The sequence below is a fragment of the Rousettus aegyptiacus genome, unplaced genomic scaffold, assembly GCF_014176215.1.
Source record: "Rousettus aegyptiacus isolate mRouAeg1 unplaced genomic scaffold, mRouAeg1.p scaffold_m13_p_10, whole genome shotgun sequence".
NCBI lineage: Eukaryota > Metazoa > Chordata > Mammalia > Chiroptera > Pteropodidae > Rousettus > Rousettus aegyptiacus.
This window is the reverse complement of record NW_023416285.1, coordinates 22,308,485-22,325,835: the sequence shown is the minus strand read 5'-3', so window position 1 is coordinate 22,325,835 and position 17,351 is coordinate 22,308,485. Positions and strand designations below refer to the sequence as shown.

General features: G+C 40.4%; 1 protein-coding gene across 6 annotated transcripts in view; it reads right to left on the bottom strand.

Moving 5' to 3' along the window:
- The window catches only part of TBC1D1 (TBC1 domain family member 1), a 197,340-nt gene that overhangs the window by 102,926 nt on the left and 77,063 nt on the right, over positions 1-17,351 (bottom strand). For all 6 annotated transcript variants that reach the window (XM_016140716.2, XM_016140711.2, XM_036227602.1 and 3 more), the window contains one exon: positions 552-1,070. In XM_016140716.2, coding sequence (XP_015996202.1) covers positions 552-1,070 — 519 coding nt within the window. The remainder of the gene's footprint in view (positions 1-551; positions 1,071-17,351) is intronic.

Below are 17,351 nucleotides of genomic sequence, written 5' to 3'. Positions count from 1 at the left end.
GAAATCAGCCCTTTTCACGCTATGTCGATCTTAAACCTGCATACATCCAGTAGCATCAGCCTAAGCAGTTGGTTAAACTGATAGTTGCGTTTGGATATAAATTTTGAATATCATATTATCCTCAAATCCAAGGATCCTGATTAACAAAGGGTAAATGTTTTATAAATCAATAAAAAATGGTAAAGAGGGAGTATCTTCCAAAAAATTTTGTTGAAATATACTACTTTTTAAAAAATCTCTTTTGGGGTCTCTTTTACACATATTAACTGTGTTCCTTCCATATTGAAAAGGTAGCTTTACAACCATAGGAGAAGGAGATAAAAAATATACAAGGATATAAAATGAATTCTCTCTATGTTCCCCATGACAATTTTAAAGGCTTATAACTAAAGTAAGATTTTATCATGAGAAAAGAATTATTCAGTATAAAAATAGATGGATGCACATATAAATCCAAAAGCAATGTACTAAGACATCTTCACTCAATAAAGCAGATTTTCTTTTGAACACGTATCTCAGACTGGGGTCGAGCATGAGACTTGATAGTTTACCGTGAAGAGCATAGTTCGATTTTCCTCAATATCTGTTGGCTGCACAATATTGTGTCCACTAATGAGGTGGTTTTCAATGTCGTTTTCATCAAAAGACCTGAAGAAACTACTACTTCGAAGGCTTCCATCTTGAAATTCCTTCTTATAGGCCAAAGAGCGCAGCCCCGGCTGGGAGGAGGATTTGCGCATCGGCCTGCGGCCCTGCTCCGCGTTCCCTGCCGGCTGGAGCACAGATCGGAACTTGTCCGAGAAGGAAAAGCCCGCCGCGGGGCTGGGGGTCTCAGAATTCTGGGAGACCATGTCAAATTCAGCTTTCCGGCTGCAACTGAAGTGATTGAACTTCTCGATGCACTCGTCGATCAGGGCTGGTGGGGCCTTCTTGTGCGCCACCGTCACCCGGCCACAGAAGAGCACCTCGAACTTCTTGGCGAATGTGTCGTCGAACTCCGACGGGCAGTGGAGCTCCTCCTGGCGGGCAATTTTCCCGGCCTGGCGGATGGAGCTGATGATCTCAGGCACCTGTGAAGAGAGGAAGGTGCGTTACTTGGGATGCGCAGTAGCTGCTCACACGCCCGCACACAAGGTGTGAATACGCAAGGGGCCCAAGCTGCATTCTCCCCATCCGCTCGGCTGTACGGTCCATCCCATGGTACCTGAAGGAGGACATTCCAGGGAATCCGAGGACAAAAATGCTGCCCATGAGAGGGAAAAGTTCACAGAGAGAAGGGGGACATGGGCTATGCTGGAGGATTCACATGCCCACGACACCCCACAAGGTTAAACCAACTGGCCCATGGACCCATAGCTCAATATGGTAAGCTTCCGACTCAAACCCAGGCTCCAAAGGCAAAGGTCCTCTCTGGAGAAACCATCACCTCCCCAAGAGGTTTGTCTCCAACGCAGCTCACCAAAACACTAGGCAGATATCCTAGATTTCACAGCAGTGTACCTTAGAAAGTCTTCCACAATAAATGGCTGGGATGAGTATGACAAGTGAAGACCGAAATAATCTTAAAAAACATTTCTTCAGATCACATTATTTTCTTCAATAACTGAAAATTTATTACTGAGTCCTATACTTCCTAACAGTTGAGCAGTATCGACTACAGAGCTAGGACGTTTTAATCAAGGAGTAAGCAACCATGACAGTATCATTATCACAGCAACACACTGGGACTTCTCCCCACAGTGACTTTAAAACCTATGGGTTCAGTGTAAAGTCATGATCAAGAGAATGAACAAAAGGCTCTCATGTGCTATGGTCATTCCAAATGCTCTCATCATGAGCTTCTAACAAGATCTTCAAAGCAGCAAGCAGGAGACAAAGATGACTGAAATATGGCGAATGGCATCTGGGTGATCATCTGGATGATGTCCCACCACAGCACTAAAGACAGGAACGGATTCAATCTTCATAAGGAAGGACCCTGTCACTTATGACCTAACACCCAAACCAATTTTTCACCTTTTTCCTATATAAGAAAATTCAATTTAAGAACCAATAATCATCTACTCAATGATTTTCTAACAACATTATAGTGGGGGGGGATCCTTTTTAACTCAGGTTAAAGATCAATATATACAGTAAAGGGAGGTGGTTTTAATAGACTTTAAAAGTATGCTTATATTCTATGTTCATGACGTAATCCTCAAAGATTCAATGACTCAAGAAATTTTACTCTCTCTGATTTCACATCAAGCACATCTTAAAGACAATCTCTCTGCCATAAAGGTATTTTATCAAATAAAGAGTCGAAATATCTTTAGGGATACTTTATATTTTAAAAACTGACTGCTAAAACAAAAGACCTAAATGACACTAAATAAGCTGAAATGTCAACACATCTAGCATCTAGCTGCACTATTTGCTTGTGCAATAAAACTGCTCTACTGTCAAATAATCACATGTCATATGGAGGCCTCAAAATTGTTCATTAATACGAAAGAAGACAGGACAGAAAGAAGAAAGAGGCAGGAAATCTAGGTTTCATTTACAATTTTCCCAACAAGTCACTATAGGACCTTGGCCAAAAAAAAAAAAGTCCAGTTTCTCTTTGAAAAAAAGATGCTCTGATTTTTCTGGTAAAAGTTGTTTCTGGAACGTAAAGAATAATGATGTTTTTCAAAGAAAAATTACCATTTTATGCAAATAAAGAACTTTGTCACTTTTCTGAGCAAATACGTGAAATTATTTTATCAGGAGTCACGTGACTCTTCCCATTAACCTCATTCTGAACAGAAAATTCAAAGCTTACACAGTCTTTTGAGGCTTGCTAAATAACTGACATTTCTGTATGCTGGGTCATCCACTGTATCTGAAGTGAGTAATGGTGTCTTTCATTACATATCAAAGGAGAGAGAAAATGTGTGAAGTCACATGAATTTACGGTGGCTCAGTAATAAATGGCGCAGACACAAGTAAGACACAAAGTTGAGAACTTTATTATTCCCTTGCTTCACAGGGTCGGAAGAAGCTAAAGGGCACACTGTACTTTTGTCAGGGTTGAGCAATGGTAGTTTTTCCAACCATCGATCTCTCCTACGCTTTCATCAGAATCTTAAAATGATATGCTTTAGTCAAAGATCAGCGCCTCTCTCACTTTGCTCTGGTAAGTTATGTGTAAAATGGGCATAAAAGAGATCACTGAGGTTATAGAAAAATCACTGGGAAACTGACCAGAAGACTATAACAATTTCAGAATATGTGAAGGCATACTGCCATTGTTTAAACAATAAATGGTAAACAGTTAAAAATTGAATGTTGTTTAAACGTTACTATAAATGGTTCAACTATACTAAGAGACTGTTTAAGTAAAAAGTGGGCTCCATGGTGTATAAATGTGTAAATTTTTACTAATAGTTTAGTTCCTTTTACCAGACAGACCTGGAACACTGTTTTCTGAAAAAATAAATAAATAAAAAAAAATGAGGGCATAATGTCCACTTGTGAGGAAATCCTTAATTCTCCATTCTTTATAACTCTGTCCTAGACTCACCTGCACTGTTGCTACTTGAGACAATTGCATCCCTTCATTTATTTCCAAATATTTTTTTCCAGGTATAACTAGATGCCAGGAGGTAGAAATTCAGTGGTTAGACGAATGCAAGGCAGCCTTGCCTGGGAAGGGAACAGAGTACCGAGTAATTGACAGGTCTGCTGGGGGCCTGAACTAAGAACCAAGCACTAAAAATTGAGAGAAAGAATGAATGAAAGATTCCGAAAGAGAGAATCCAAAGGACTGGTGATTACCTGGAAGGGGAAAGTGAGGGTATTGAAAACTTGTTACTTGCAGAGCTCTGGCTTAGATTTCTTGGTAGATGACTATGCTATTAGTCCAAGTCAGGAATAGAGAAGAAGATATTACAATGAATTCTGCTTTTGTACATGTTGAGTCAGACCAGGAGGACTTGAAAGTAAAGGCATCTATTGGTCAGCTGGACAAATGGGTCTGGAGTCCAAGACAGGAGACTTAGATTGGGATGTTAACAGCTCATAACACAGGAGGTGATTGATGCCTTGGGAACAGAAAAAAGTAAAAGAAGGAGAAAAAGACAGGACGTTAGGATACACCACCATTTCAGGTGTAAAGAAATGGGAATCGCAGGCAAAGAAGGAAGAAGGAAGGCAGGTAAGGATGCTGTCTGAGGTGCCCAGGTAAGCAAGCACTCCCTCTTCCAGAAAGGGAGAAGAGCAACTGAGAATAGGCCAAGGGCAGACACGGGTCTGCTGGAGTTGGCAGCTTACAGAGAAACATAAAAATAAAGGGGGGATCCCAATGCTGATCCCCCAAAAGAAGCAAACTAAATTGAAAAATGTCTCAAGGTGAAACTTTAGTCTATGAGAACATGTTTTTCAAGTTACAATATTTATGAATACGTAGACCCTTTTAGGGCAAAAACTTATTCCCACTGATAAGATCTGAGGACATTTAACAAAAATCTTTTTTTAGTTTAGTCACAGCAATAATAACTACGTCATTTCTGATTGCAGATAAGCAGACAAAGTAAATCAAAATTAGCTGAAGTAAAAACTGAAATTTCTGATTGCAGATAAGCAAAGTAAATCAAAATTAGTTGAAGTAAAAACGAATGCTTTTCTTCTGAAAAGCATTTTACTAAATTCTGTAAAGGTTTGAGGTTTAGTTTTATTTCCTTTTAAAATGTAAATCACAACAAAAATGTTAATTAAAATGATTCACTAATAACAAGAAACAGCCCTGTTTAGACATAAATATTTACTAAACTGCTCTTCTGTCAACCTATTTGAGTTTCTCCTAAAGCTGGATTTTAAAGTAAATCTGCACTAATTTCACAATCAAAACAAGATTTTTTCGAATTCACACAGTAACAAATGCACAGTATGACATTCCCTGAGCAGGCTGAAATGAATATTGTTTTTATTAAGTAGCCAGAAAATGATACTCTAAGATAATCAGAAGTTGTTCATTTCTGCAAATAAAATCCTTAGTTAAACATTTGGGTTAACTTTCTGTTTGAGGATTTAGGGATTTTGGAGGATTATAAACATACTGCAAGTGTAATTTTATTCATAAGAATTTAGGAAAGAGTTCTTGAAACAATATTTAGAATGAAAAGTCATTTTACATTTTTTTCTGCCAACTAGTAATAAATAAATATTAAATGACTCTAAGAAGCCTGTATTTGTATTTAAAATTCTAGCATTTTTTTTTCCTGGTATTGAACATTAAAATATGGCAGGCCAAACTATGCTTTGTCAATTTGGATGAAATGTTTTCTAGCTGCGAGGGGTTAAAACAAGCAGTTCAAAGAGAAAATAATTATTCAGCACAATCATTTTCCAGAAGGAACAGATGTGCATTTTGTGTATTTGGTTATGAGTGGTTACTTGTATTTCTTGGCCATAAACAAGATAAATAGGGGAAGAAAAATAAATTAAAGCAAGTATTTCCTCACTTTATCTTACCTGCCTTGGATCTCATATAAAACACTTAAAAAGATATCTTACTAGTACCCACTACTTAAATTATTTAAAGAAAATAAAACACACGTCTTACATTATCTAGAGAAGACATGTGAATGAGCCTATTACCTAACAGTTCAGTCTGCTGGAGGGGATGAGACTTAACATAAAGCTGTAAACACATCTCATTCAGTAAGACATGATTCCTTCTCACCTTATGAGGCTCACAGTGTAGGAAATAAAAGAGACACGTCTAAATATGTGATTTCCAGTATAATGTGACAGATGCTAGAATACAACATCAGCAAGGCACCGAGTGCGTACGAGAGATGGCTGGTCCTGAGTACAGAGGTCTGTCCTGTCTACCTGCCATGGCTCCTCACAGTGAACTCATGTCTCAACTCCTGCTTTGCACTTAGCCAAAAGGTCACATTAATATGTTACATCTTCCCAAAAGAGAGATCAGATGTGATCATTAGCTGGCTGAGGAAGCGTCTGGCACATAAGAAATGTTAATAGCTGCTAGGTCCTAACACAGGGCCACACCCCCTCATTCAGTCTTATCTTTTATCATATATTAAATTGTGGTGGTATTCAGCTTCCCTAGTTCTGAAATGGCAAACTGAATAAACTCTTAGCTTTCAAACTGCATGGAAAGAGTCTTTGCAAACGCCAAAGCCAGGGTCATACTCCAGAATAATTGTTTGAAAGATTACTGCAACCTTCTGATTAAACCAACATGTTTCTACAAATGTAAAACAATGAGACTAAAATCTAATGTAAGACGTGATTTAATAGCTAAAAGAGCTACCAAAAAGAGGGTGACAAAAGGGTAAGAAAGGAACAAGAAAGAAGTGAGAGAAGATACTACTGTAAGATGATGAAGGTATTTTGTAAGTTCTAAAGCAATTTTTAAAAGTCAAAACATTTTAGTTGGTTAGAATGTATATTGACAGAAATCATAGAATAAATCATGGAATGTTCACCCTGGGAACATAAGTCCTCAAGTCCAACTCCCTTCAATTTAGTGTGTTGATTAGCAACACAAATCTGGCTGTGCATTAGAATTGCCAGTATTTTTTTTTTTTTAAAACCAGTGTCTGGCCCCATCCCGGTGTAGATGGAGGGAGCAGCTGATTCGGAGGCAGGGAGGGCCCAGGCATGTGCGGCTTTCAGACGCCTCCCGGTTCTAATGAGTAGAATCCCGGATTGATCGCCTGTCCTTCGTCAGGTCCAAGGTAAGGAATTCTGCCTCCTCACCCTGTCCCCACATCACCACACCCTAAAACGATGAGATTATCAGGGCCCTCGGCAAGCTGGGAGCTCTAACAGTCCTGACACTGCGCGACGGCACGGACCAGGCTTGCAGCTGACATGAACGAATGAGTGAAGACAAAAATACAGGCTCGCCACACAAATATGTGATGAATTGTTTATGCCATTTAAGGACACATTTGATTTGCGAATAAATTCACTGCATTTCAGAAGTCTCAGCTAATTAAATACATAAGAGCAAATGCCTTATAAGAAATGCTATTCTACAATTTTGATAAAGTTTACTTTAAAATCCTCTCTCAAAGATTAAGGAATACAAATATAATGACTTAGCAGTTAATCATAGCAATCACCCAACATTAGTTATGTATGTTACGAAATCTTTGCAAAGGGACACTGGGTCTCTTTTCTACAAGGCAGGCAACTAAAAACATGTAAATGTGCTAGGAGAAACCATTAAACAAAGCGCTGGTTCCTTCTCCAGGACACATGCCACAATCAGTTTTTATAAATGATGTCCTTTTAAGTTCTGTCACTAAGGGAGAGATCATCAATAAAGGAGTATTTGGTTACACAGTATATATTTATAAACGAAACAGTAAAATCACCTAGAGAACTAGGCACCAAAACTATTTTGCTTCTACCTAAAATCATCCAGGACCAAATATATATTAAACTTATGAAAATTTATTTTCAAGGTAATGAGTTCCCCATGTGTTGCAGTTTCATACCAAATCAATAATCTTAGACGGAACACACAGCGGAGAATATGAACCTTCTACTAGCTGACACACACACACGCCTTTTTCACCTGTTCTCATCTATGCCTCAGAAAGAGAAGTCCCTAAGAATCTCAGAGCAGTTAAAACCCTAGCGGAGGAACCAGCAATTCCAGCCCAAGGCATCGCAGCAGAGACGTGTCTTGGCTCACCAACAGCTGTGTACAGAACGGTCACAGCATTTCCAACAGTTAAAACCTAGAAACAACCCATTGTCCATCAAAAGAACTGAAAAATATGTGGCATATTCACACAACCAAAAACATGAAGAATGAGCACAAACAAGCTATCCTATATGCAACGATATGGATAAATACTCAAACATCATAATGAATAAAAACAGGTATAAGAATCACATGACACAATTTTATTTTTGCAAAATTTTGAAGACAGGCAAAACTAAGCAATGACGATAGGAGGCAGGCTAGCGATTATTCCTGGAGGATGACTGACTGGGAGAAGGCCTGTGGGGGTTCTGGGCTGTTCTGTTTCTTGATCTGGGCACTGCATATACAAGATTATTCACACCGTGAAGTTGCTGAGTGTATGCCTTACATATAATTCTGTTTATGTTACACAGTAATGAAAATTTTACAAAAGAGTAATATTTTCATAGGCATGATCTAATCTGATTTTTTGGGGGGGGGGAGGTCTAGTGAAGTTACCCAGCTAACACATTCTCTTTCTGCCACACCGAGGCTTCACTCTCAACTGAAAAAGGCCTCCCAACCCCATGGCGGTCTGTGTGTTTCCTGATTTGGTTCGGGAGTTTTCTGTTCTCTTTTGGTTTGGTCTTACATGGACTCCATCCCTGCTTCCTCCAATTCCCCCATTCCCTTTCCAGTGGGTAGGTGGGACCCATAGGCCCAGCCACAGGTCATGAGTGGATTGGCGACCCTGGACTAAGCCAACCAGCATATTCCATTAGCCCACTGCACCACATGATCGGCTCAGGGTTGGGCACATACCCAACCCAGACCAAGAACGGCTAGGCCTAGGTGTTTCATGGAATTGGTAGGAAAAAGGAAACTTGCTATCACTTTAGATCAGTGATTCTCAACCAGGGGCAAATCTGCCACCCTCCTCCCCCTCCCCCCTCCCCCGCTCATGCACACTTATCAGTGTCTGAAAATAGTTTTGGTTACCACTAGAGGATGACAGAGGCTATTGGCACCTAGTGAGTGGAGGCCAAGGATGCTGCTGCACATCTTACAATGCACAGAACAAGCTACACTGCAAAGAACCCTCAGGACCAAATGTCAGTAGTGCCAAGATTGAGAAATCTTGCTTTTGGATGTAAGACTGGAACTGTAGGTACCATCACACATAAATGCATGTCAGAGAGTTCCGGAAGAAGTGGAACAAAGACAGGGCTGGGGAAGGGGAGGAATGGAAGAGAGAGGGTGAGAATGATGGTATTGATATGGTTTAGGACCTAGATCCAGCTAGGCCTGAAGCCAGTGAACTGGGATGCTTGTGCCATTAAATCTCCTCTTTGATTATGCCATGTTACACTGGGTGTCTGTCATGTGCAACTAAGAGTCGTGTTCATGCTCGAGCTGTGTGTAATACCTTCTGCCAAATTCCATGGGCAATATAAGCATAAGGCATACACAGATCTTCTCCTTCAGGGAACATACAGAGAGAATAAACGAGTACACAAATGGCTCAGCCAAGTGGAACGCCAACACTGCGGGAGTAGAAGTGGTAAGGAGGTTAAGAAAACAGAGAAATACAAATTCAGTATGGAGTACGTTTTAAATAAATTATTACGAGCAAATATTTACCAAACTCTGCCCTTCTTAGAATAAAACCTGCCACCAACGACCCCAGGAAGTCCAAACTGACTCGATTTTTTCCCCTATGAAAAAGGAATATATAAAATTTTAGATCATATCAAAAAATGTTCAGAAAGGGCCAAAGTGGAATTTATGTTTGAATGACTTGTCTATACATTATTCCCAGGCCCCTCTTCTTTCTTTGTAGAATGAGAAAGGATTGTAATCACAAAAAACACAAACAGGCTAAGCAATGGGACCACAAAATATGGGTTACTTGAAAAGTATCTACACACTACATCATTAACAGGTATAAAATGTACCACTCAAAGATGACTGTGAAAGGTAATGTCTTCCCCTTGCACCAAGGCCCTCGTCTGCAGTTGGCCTGGTGCCAGTCCTCAGTGACTTGGAGTGTCACTCGGCCCTGCCCTCTGTCCAGATTCAGATCCCTCCTTTGCTTAACTGTAAGCAGAATCCACCTCAATGGAAAACACAGCAAAGGAATTTTCTGGATTTCAGCCAGCTCTCTAAGGTCAGGCCTTTTTTTCTTAGGTAAAAGATAAGGCTTTCCTCCCGGAAAGGAAGTGAATGGGAAAAAGGGAGAGCTCCCAGTGCCAAGTGCAGGGCTCTGAGCCACAGCCACACGAAAAAGAGGCATCCCCATGGAGGCTGTGCTGTGTCTCAGAGCCCAGGCAACCCAGTGAGGGGCTGGGGACAGCATCACGCGGGCCGGACATAAACACAGGAAGGGATACGCTCACGACCCAGGCCACACAGTCTAGTCTAGTCCTTTGAGTCAAATCGGAACTTTACTTCCCAGTATAGTGTGAACTAGCCCCAGACCGCACCTTACAGTCTCACTCTGTGTACTTAAAACACCCTGAATGCTATCCACTATCAGAACTGAGGCAGCTACTGGGAAATGTAGGTTTTGCTCTCGAATCCTTCCCCTCTCTATCCCTTTGCTTTTAGAGGAAAATGCAGCATATGTTTATTTTTTTCTTCTGGGCCACCTCCCTGGTACATACACTGTTCCCCTGGTCCCTGGAGCTCGGCTCCCACTCGGCTCCATTCGGGGTGCCTCTAGGCTCAGCTGAAAGGTCAATGGTTTGTGACCATGACCTTTTGAGGGCAGGTTGCTACTGAGCAAAAGGGACAGAAAAAAGGAACACCACGACCCTGCCTCTGACTCCCTTCCAGGAGCTGAGGTCAGGTCCTCCCCTGGGGCCCCAGCAAGGAGCAAGCTGGGCTGTGGCACCTTGTGTGAAAGGGCCAACCTCAAGAACCAAGGAAAAGCAAGTTCTAATTGTTTAACCGCTTCTCAAAAATCCAGCCTCCTTTTAAAACACAGCAGCAGACTGTATTCGCTAGTCACATTTTATTTCCAATAATAAGCTTAATACACAACCCTGTAAAAGTACAGAAATATAGAAAGTCACCCATAATCCCAAACCCAGAAATATCCACAGTTAACAGTTTAGTTTCTCTTACATGTGGTTCTTTGTGTATACTAAATGGTAATTTCCTTTACAAAAAAAATGGGGGGATCACAGTGCCCTGTGACTTACTTTTGTCACCAAGGGCATATTGCATTACCTGGCAACCCATACAGAACCATCCTCATTCTCTTCTGAAAACCAACCACAGCATCAATTTCATTCACTGCAAACACTGTACAAAATGGGAATTACCAAATAAAGGAAAAAAAATTTAACCTATTCAGGATCCAGTTTCAATTTACCTTACACTAGTTATTATGAATGCTACTCAATAATAAACCATTTTAGCAAATGTGTGTGATGAGCATCCCAACCTTTACATAAACTGCCTGGACCCCTAGTTGCATTTCAGAGAATGTAAAGTGTTTGTGTGCATGTTTGGGGAAGGGGAAATTATGAGAATGAACCCAGTATTGCTTACTAGACTAGAGAGAAACATTCCATTAAGAGGGAGAAGCGGGACCTGGGAGCAGCAATTGAAAGAGAATAACCTTTAAAAAGATGGAGAAAAACTCTTCACTGCTTCTGGTTACAACTATTAGGAGAAAGTCAGCCCTAAATCCTGCCCCAGCTAAAGCCATGAATCTATCTACCGAGCTGACAGATCCTACAGGAATATTCTGTAACCGGAATGCAGAAATAAACTCCAAACTCTGCAGCTTCATGTGCAAGCCTGAACAAGTCACACAATCTCTTAGAACCTCAACATCCTCTTCTATCAAAATGGGATATTACCAGCTACCTTTAGGTTGTTTTGAGGATAAAATTAAACAGTGAATGTGAAAGGTGTTAGCATAGAGCCTAGTGTATATTAGCTCCCAATAAATGCTAGCCATTACCTTCACGTTTGCACAGTAGGAAAAGGTCAACTCTCTGTTAAAGTAATAGTACCTGAGAGGCCCAAGCAACCTGGAGTCTGAGGCCCCAGGTGGATGCAAGAAAAGCCCAGGAGCACTGAGACATCAGACACGTGAGCAAAGATGCGACGTTGGAAGCGAATCATCTGCGCCTCCCTGCACTACGTAAAGCCAGGAAGACAAACTGCCCAGCAGAGTCCTTCCCAAATCCTTACCCACAGTATCACATGCAAAATAAATGGCTCTATTAAGCTACTAAAAAAATAAATAAATACGCTTGCTATTATTCCAAGTGCCTTTCGCTACAGAACTGCTAATAAATGACAAAAATTTATTCTGTATCACCCAGCAGCTGATAATGCCAATCCCATTTAAAAACTTGACATTGCCAAACATCCTGTAGACAACAGAACTCTCCCCCTCCTCGCCCCACCGTCGACTTTCCAGCAATCCCATGTAAACAAGAGTAGGTGCACCTTGATTAAAACGGAGCTGAGAAGGCAGAACGTTCTCTTCCCCTTCCTTCTGCCAGCCCAGGGGATTCACAAAGACCCACAGAATGGTGTGGAAACCACTACCTCGCAAATGACAACAGATCTGTGAGTGGCGAGCAGTTTTTATGGTACATTAAGGACAGCCGTATAAACTTGGGAGCACAGAACACCCAAATGCTCGGCTGCCAGCTCCCAGAGAGGGGAATTACCATTTATTTTGCACAGTAATGTAGCCCAACATGCGTAGAACAGTGCCTGGCACACAGCAAGTACAATTAAATTTGCTCAATGTATGAAGGGTTATGATTTATAATAAAAATTTGGCAACTTCGAGATTTTTAAGTGATGAGAAACACCTCAAGTAGACTTTAGAAGAGAACGATGATGAATCTGTAATATCCCCCGACACAATGCCTGTGCATAGTATGCATGCAACAAATATTTGCAGAAGGAACAAATGCTGTAAAAATAGTAAACCAGAAACACTGGGACTAAATCCTTTTGGATTATAAAATTTTCCTAGACAGCTGAAGGCTGACCCCTTTAAGTGCCTAAGCTATTTTTATTTTAAACATTTTGGGATGTGAATCGTTGAATCTATTTTTTTCAAAGGCTGTAGAGAATGTAGTTTAACTCTTTCTTCTGTGTGATAAGCATATATTACACCATGACCAAAAGAGCGATTGAGATTGTGCTAAACTGTGTGCTGCTGTGGGTTGGGGCAACAAGCAAAACCACATGGGATTAGCAGGTGTCTTAGGTGAGAGTGGTATCTCAGCTTTTAATTACATACCCACATTCCTGCCAGTCCTCCCTAAGCAAATGCTGGCATGCTCTCTCTCAAATGCAGAGATCCCTAAACTCTTTGTGTCACAGACCCATCTGGCCGCATGGTGAAGCCCAGGGACCCTTCTCAGAATAAGGTTTTTAAATGCATAAAATAGAACACAAAGAAACACAAAAGAACTTAGTTACACTAAAAGAGAATTATCCAAATAATTATGACACAGTACATATATTTATTGCAATATTTAACAAGATCTAGAGGAAAGTCAAATAATTCCTGCAATTCAAAGTTATGATGAGCATACACAGTATTTTTAGAAATGTGTAACAATTACAATGCTATGAAAAAAGAACTGATTTATTGATGTCACCATCGCAGGAGATGTTAATGATTCTGGGTTTGATGGCTATCCTCATAATTGAAATGAAATTAACATTTAGAAACTAGTAAAGATGAATATGTAAGATTTTTCCCCATTCAAGTTTATGGCCTTCTGTTGTCATACAGGTCACAGCACTGACTCTGTCTCCAACACCACACTTGGGGCTGGGGATGGGATACTGTTTGATTCGTTTCTGTGGATCCTGCAGGCCCGTGTCAGAGTGTTTATTAAACACACATACTTTAATGTGAGATGCACATAAACAGCAGTTTTGTTTCTCTACCTTAAAGTGTAAAGTGGATAATGTAATACTAATTCACCTCAACTTAAGTGTATGTACTTGAAAATACACCAAAGTACTGTAGGTAAACTCAATAGGTTAAAGGAAAGAAACAAACAAAATGGCTTTATTTTTTAACCTTACCCAATATCAGGTAGAGAAAGTGTGACACCAATATTTCATATGTACATACCCTGTCGGGGGGAAAAGCTAAACTTCTGACACATTCACCTGAATGTAGTTAATATAGTGTCTCAGGCACTAACATCACTTATCGAAGCCAACTACGTGCCTGATGCATGTTCTACACAGATCATCTCACTGAATCCTTACACCAGCCCTCTCAAGAAAACATGATTTCCACCTGACGTTTCCATCTGGATCTATGCTGGGCATTGGGGCTGTAATGAATGTGGCACCACCTGGAGATGGAGGAGGCCATGGGAGCGACAGGAGCCTCAGCTCACCAGGTGAACAGAGGCGAGGCATCTACTTTTGGGGGTGGGCAGGACGAGAGGAGAAGAGTCACAGAATCCTGCCCAATGAGGGGACCCTAGGGCTGAGCCTTTAAGGAGTAGAGGCTGGTTAACAGAGATGAAGAGGGAGGCACTCCGGGCCCAGCAAACCCTGAGACTGAGACAGGTGAGGCCGGGCCCGTTACACTTCCAGCAGGGCAGTCACATACAGGACAGGTTTGCTGGACAAGAGGATGCTGGGTGGAAATGGCTTAGTCATCTGCCTTCCACCCCAACTAGATGATCGATCAGTCCCTAGAGGCAGTCACCTTGTCACCCCAATGCCTGGTGCTACTCCTCATACTCCGACTGCAGAAATGAATAAAGAACAAATGAGCAACTGAGGAGGAAGAAATGACGACCACAACTAAGGCAAGTAAGACAAATGGAGAGAAGAGGCTAAAATGAAGAACTTCTCAGAAGGTAAAACTGGCAAGAATTGGTAATTGATTGGATATAAAAGCAGAGTAGTTAGATGATAGAACCACTCACTTAGACAAAAAAACAAAAAACAAAAAATCCAGAAATCTGAACACAAATTACAATTAAATATTTATTTATGTGAATTCTCTCTCTTTTCAAGGGTACTTTACCCCCGAACAAAAAGCAGAAACTGTGCAGACAGTGGAACCGGGTGCGCTCAGGGAACAAGTCCCCTCACCACCGACTCCCAGTCCCCGTTGGCATTGTGGCCAACAATTCTGACAGCCTGAAATAAAAAGGTAAGTGTGTGTGAAGAGCTGTTACTTCCTCAACTTATTTTCAGCAAAACAGATACGATTTTAAGCCACCCTTGACGATAAGGTAGATGTGGAAGAGGCTACCTGTGTTAGTCCTTGCGTGGCAAAAATGTGCTGTCTTGTTATTTTTGCTCATTAGTATGTTTTTTTCCCCTATAATTTCATATGTTGATTTTGTAATCTTAAAAAAAAGGTTATTTTTAATTTTTAAACAGTATATTTTTCTTAAAATTCAAGAAATTTTAGAGGTTACTGTCTACTATTATTAGAGTAAGACCTTCCAGGGAAAAGTTATTTGGAGAAAAAAGTATTAATTTTAATAAATTTCAATGTACACAAGCTCCCAAATGCTTCACTATACAACAAACAAAAGCCTTTAAGTCATGAAACAATCTAAAAAATTAACTTCAATATCTATAGAAACTAAAAACTTTAGATGGCAGTCTAGAAGTGATATTCAAATGACTATCTTTTACATGCACAGGGACTTACTCAAGACAAAAATTTGTAGTTTAAGACAAAACTGTGATAATAGGAAGAACTGGTCTATTTTATGAAGCTGACAAGTTCAAACTTGAGTTTAGCCTTGTTAATCAGACAGGTACTCTTATCACTTCCTAGGAATTGCAGTACAATAAGTGTCATTCAAATTATTACATTTGTGGACACAGTATGGAATCGGGTTGACAAAAACAATATTAATTTGTTAAAAACACATAATCACGTATGGCATAGGGCTACCCCTCGCATATATGATACCTGTGTTCAAATTATTAAAAGCCAAACCTCTGTCCTCCTCCATCTGGCAGACTCAGACCCAGGAATGGCAGACTTTGGTAAGCCGAGTGTGGGCTGGATCTCAGCCCCTACTTTCACCACCAGCTGGGTGCCTTTGTGCAGCATGCAACCTGCACACACACAACCCTGTCACCAACACTTGTGAGAGCCATGGTAATTTCCAAACCAATGTTAGAAATGTAAGCTTACTAATACATGATTGCCAGAGTGGATTCTTGTCTGATAAATAGTTGACTCTTGAACAGCATGGGTTTGAGGTGAGCACGTTCACTTATACGTGGATTTCTAAAATAAATAACTGTCCTGCTTTCAATCCCCAGTTAGAAGCCGGTATATGTGGAGGGCCGACTATATGTACTGACCTACACCATCTCATAGAGAGGACTTGAGCATCCGCGGATTTTGGTACCTGCAAGGGTCCTGGAACCAACACCCACCCGGATACCAAGGCACAACTTAAGTCTTTGGGGAGTTACAAATTATATGCAAATTTTCAACTGCCTTGGGTTTGTTGCCCCTAACCCCTCACTGTTCAATGGTCACCTGTGTATCAATCATTTACAGTTTTTAAATATGCCACACTAGCTTTTAAAACAGTATCTACGCTTACAGTAACTACACTCTTGAAAAAAAGCCTGTCTCATGTTCAAGAATCCTGAACTTCATTTAGATCAGTGATAGAAACAGGTCTTTTCTCTCATTTCAGTCCTTTTCTGGAAATAAACTATTCTCACCAAGTAGTCATTCCTTTTCTTTAATCTTGAGCAACAGGCAAATCTGAACTTTGGCCAGTATAGGATATTAGTTAGAACTGGTCCAATCTATTTTCCACTTATTTCATACTTTATGTAATACCAAGTTTAACAGTAACAATACTATTTGCTGCTCCTTGGCTTACTCAGAAGTGATAGATGTTAGATAACTTAGATAAATGTTTATAAAACTCAAATTGTATCCTAGCACATGCCACCTCAAAAGCAGAATTAAGTGGCAAATACTTTCTTCCTGCTTTTAGAGATGAAGGAAATAAAAGAAACACGTAAGATGAAAATTAAACAGGATAAAAGTGCACGTAGAACCAAAGTGACCAAGTCTGAATTCATAACCAGTGCCCGGCCCTGGGTGTAAATGTCTCTCCCCCCTGCCCACCTATGCTCCTGGTATGTAAGAACGAAAATCTGATCTTGTCCAAGCACACAACCACTTTCCCCGAGGCCATTTACTCTGTGTCACACTGAGTAAATGAAGGAAAGGAACTGCAGTACTCTTCAAATCACTTCAAATTCTACTATTAAAAAAAAAAAAAAAAAGCTAATAGAAAGAAAAAAAACAAACCAAAAAGTAAAAAATCTCAACATCAGGAACATGGTATATATATATGTAAAGTATTATGTAAGTTACAAAAAAAAAGTCAAAAAATATACCTCAGCCTGGTAGGTACCCATGGGGTAGACCCAGTTGTGCCAAAAGTTCATGTGAAAAAGATTTAAGGATTTTGTCGACTGTAAGCTCAGGATAAGCCAGCAAAATGACCTGGATACTAAAAGAATGAAAAGGAACGAAAAGCCTGTGGTACGGCATTAGGAGAAACATCATCCTTAAGTTAAGAGAGGGGTGGCAGCCTCCTTCCACCTCGTTGGCCACATGGGAAGTTACATTTTTAGTATCGGG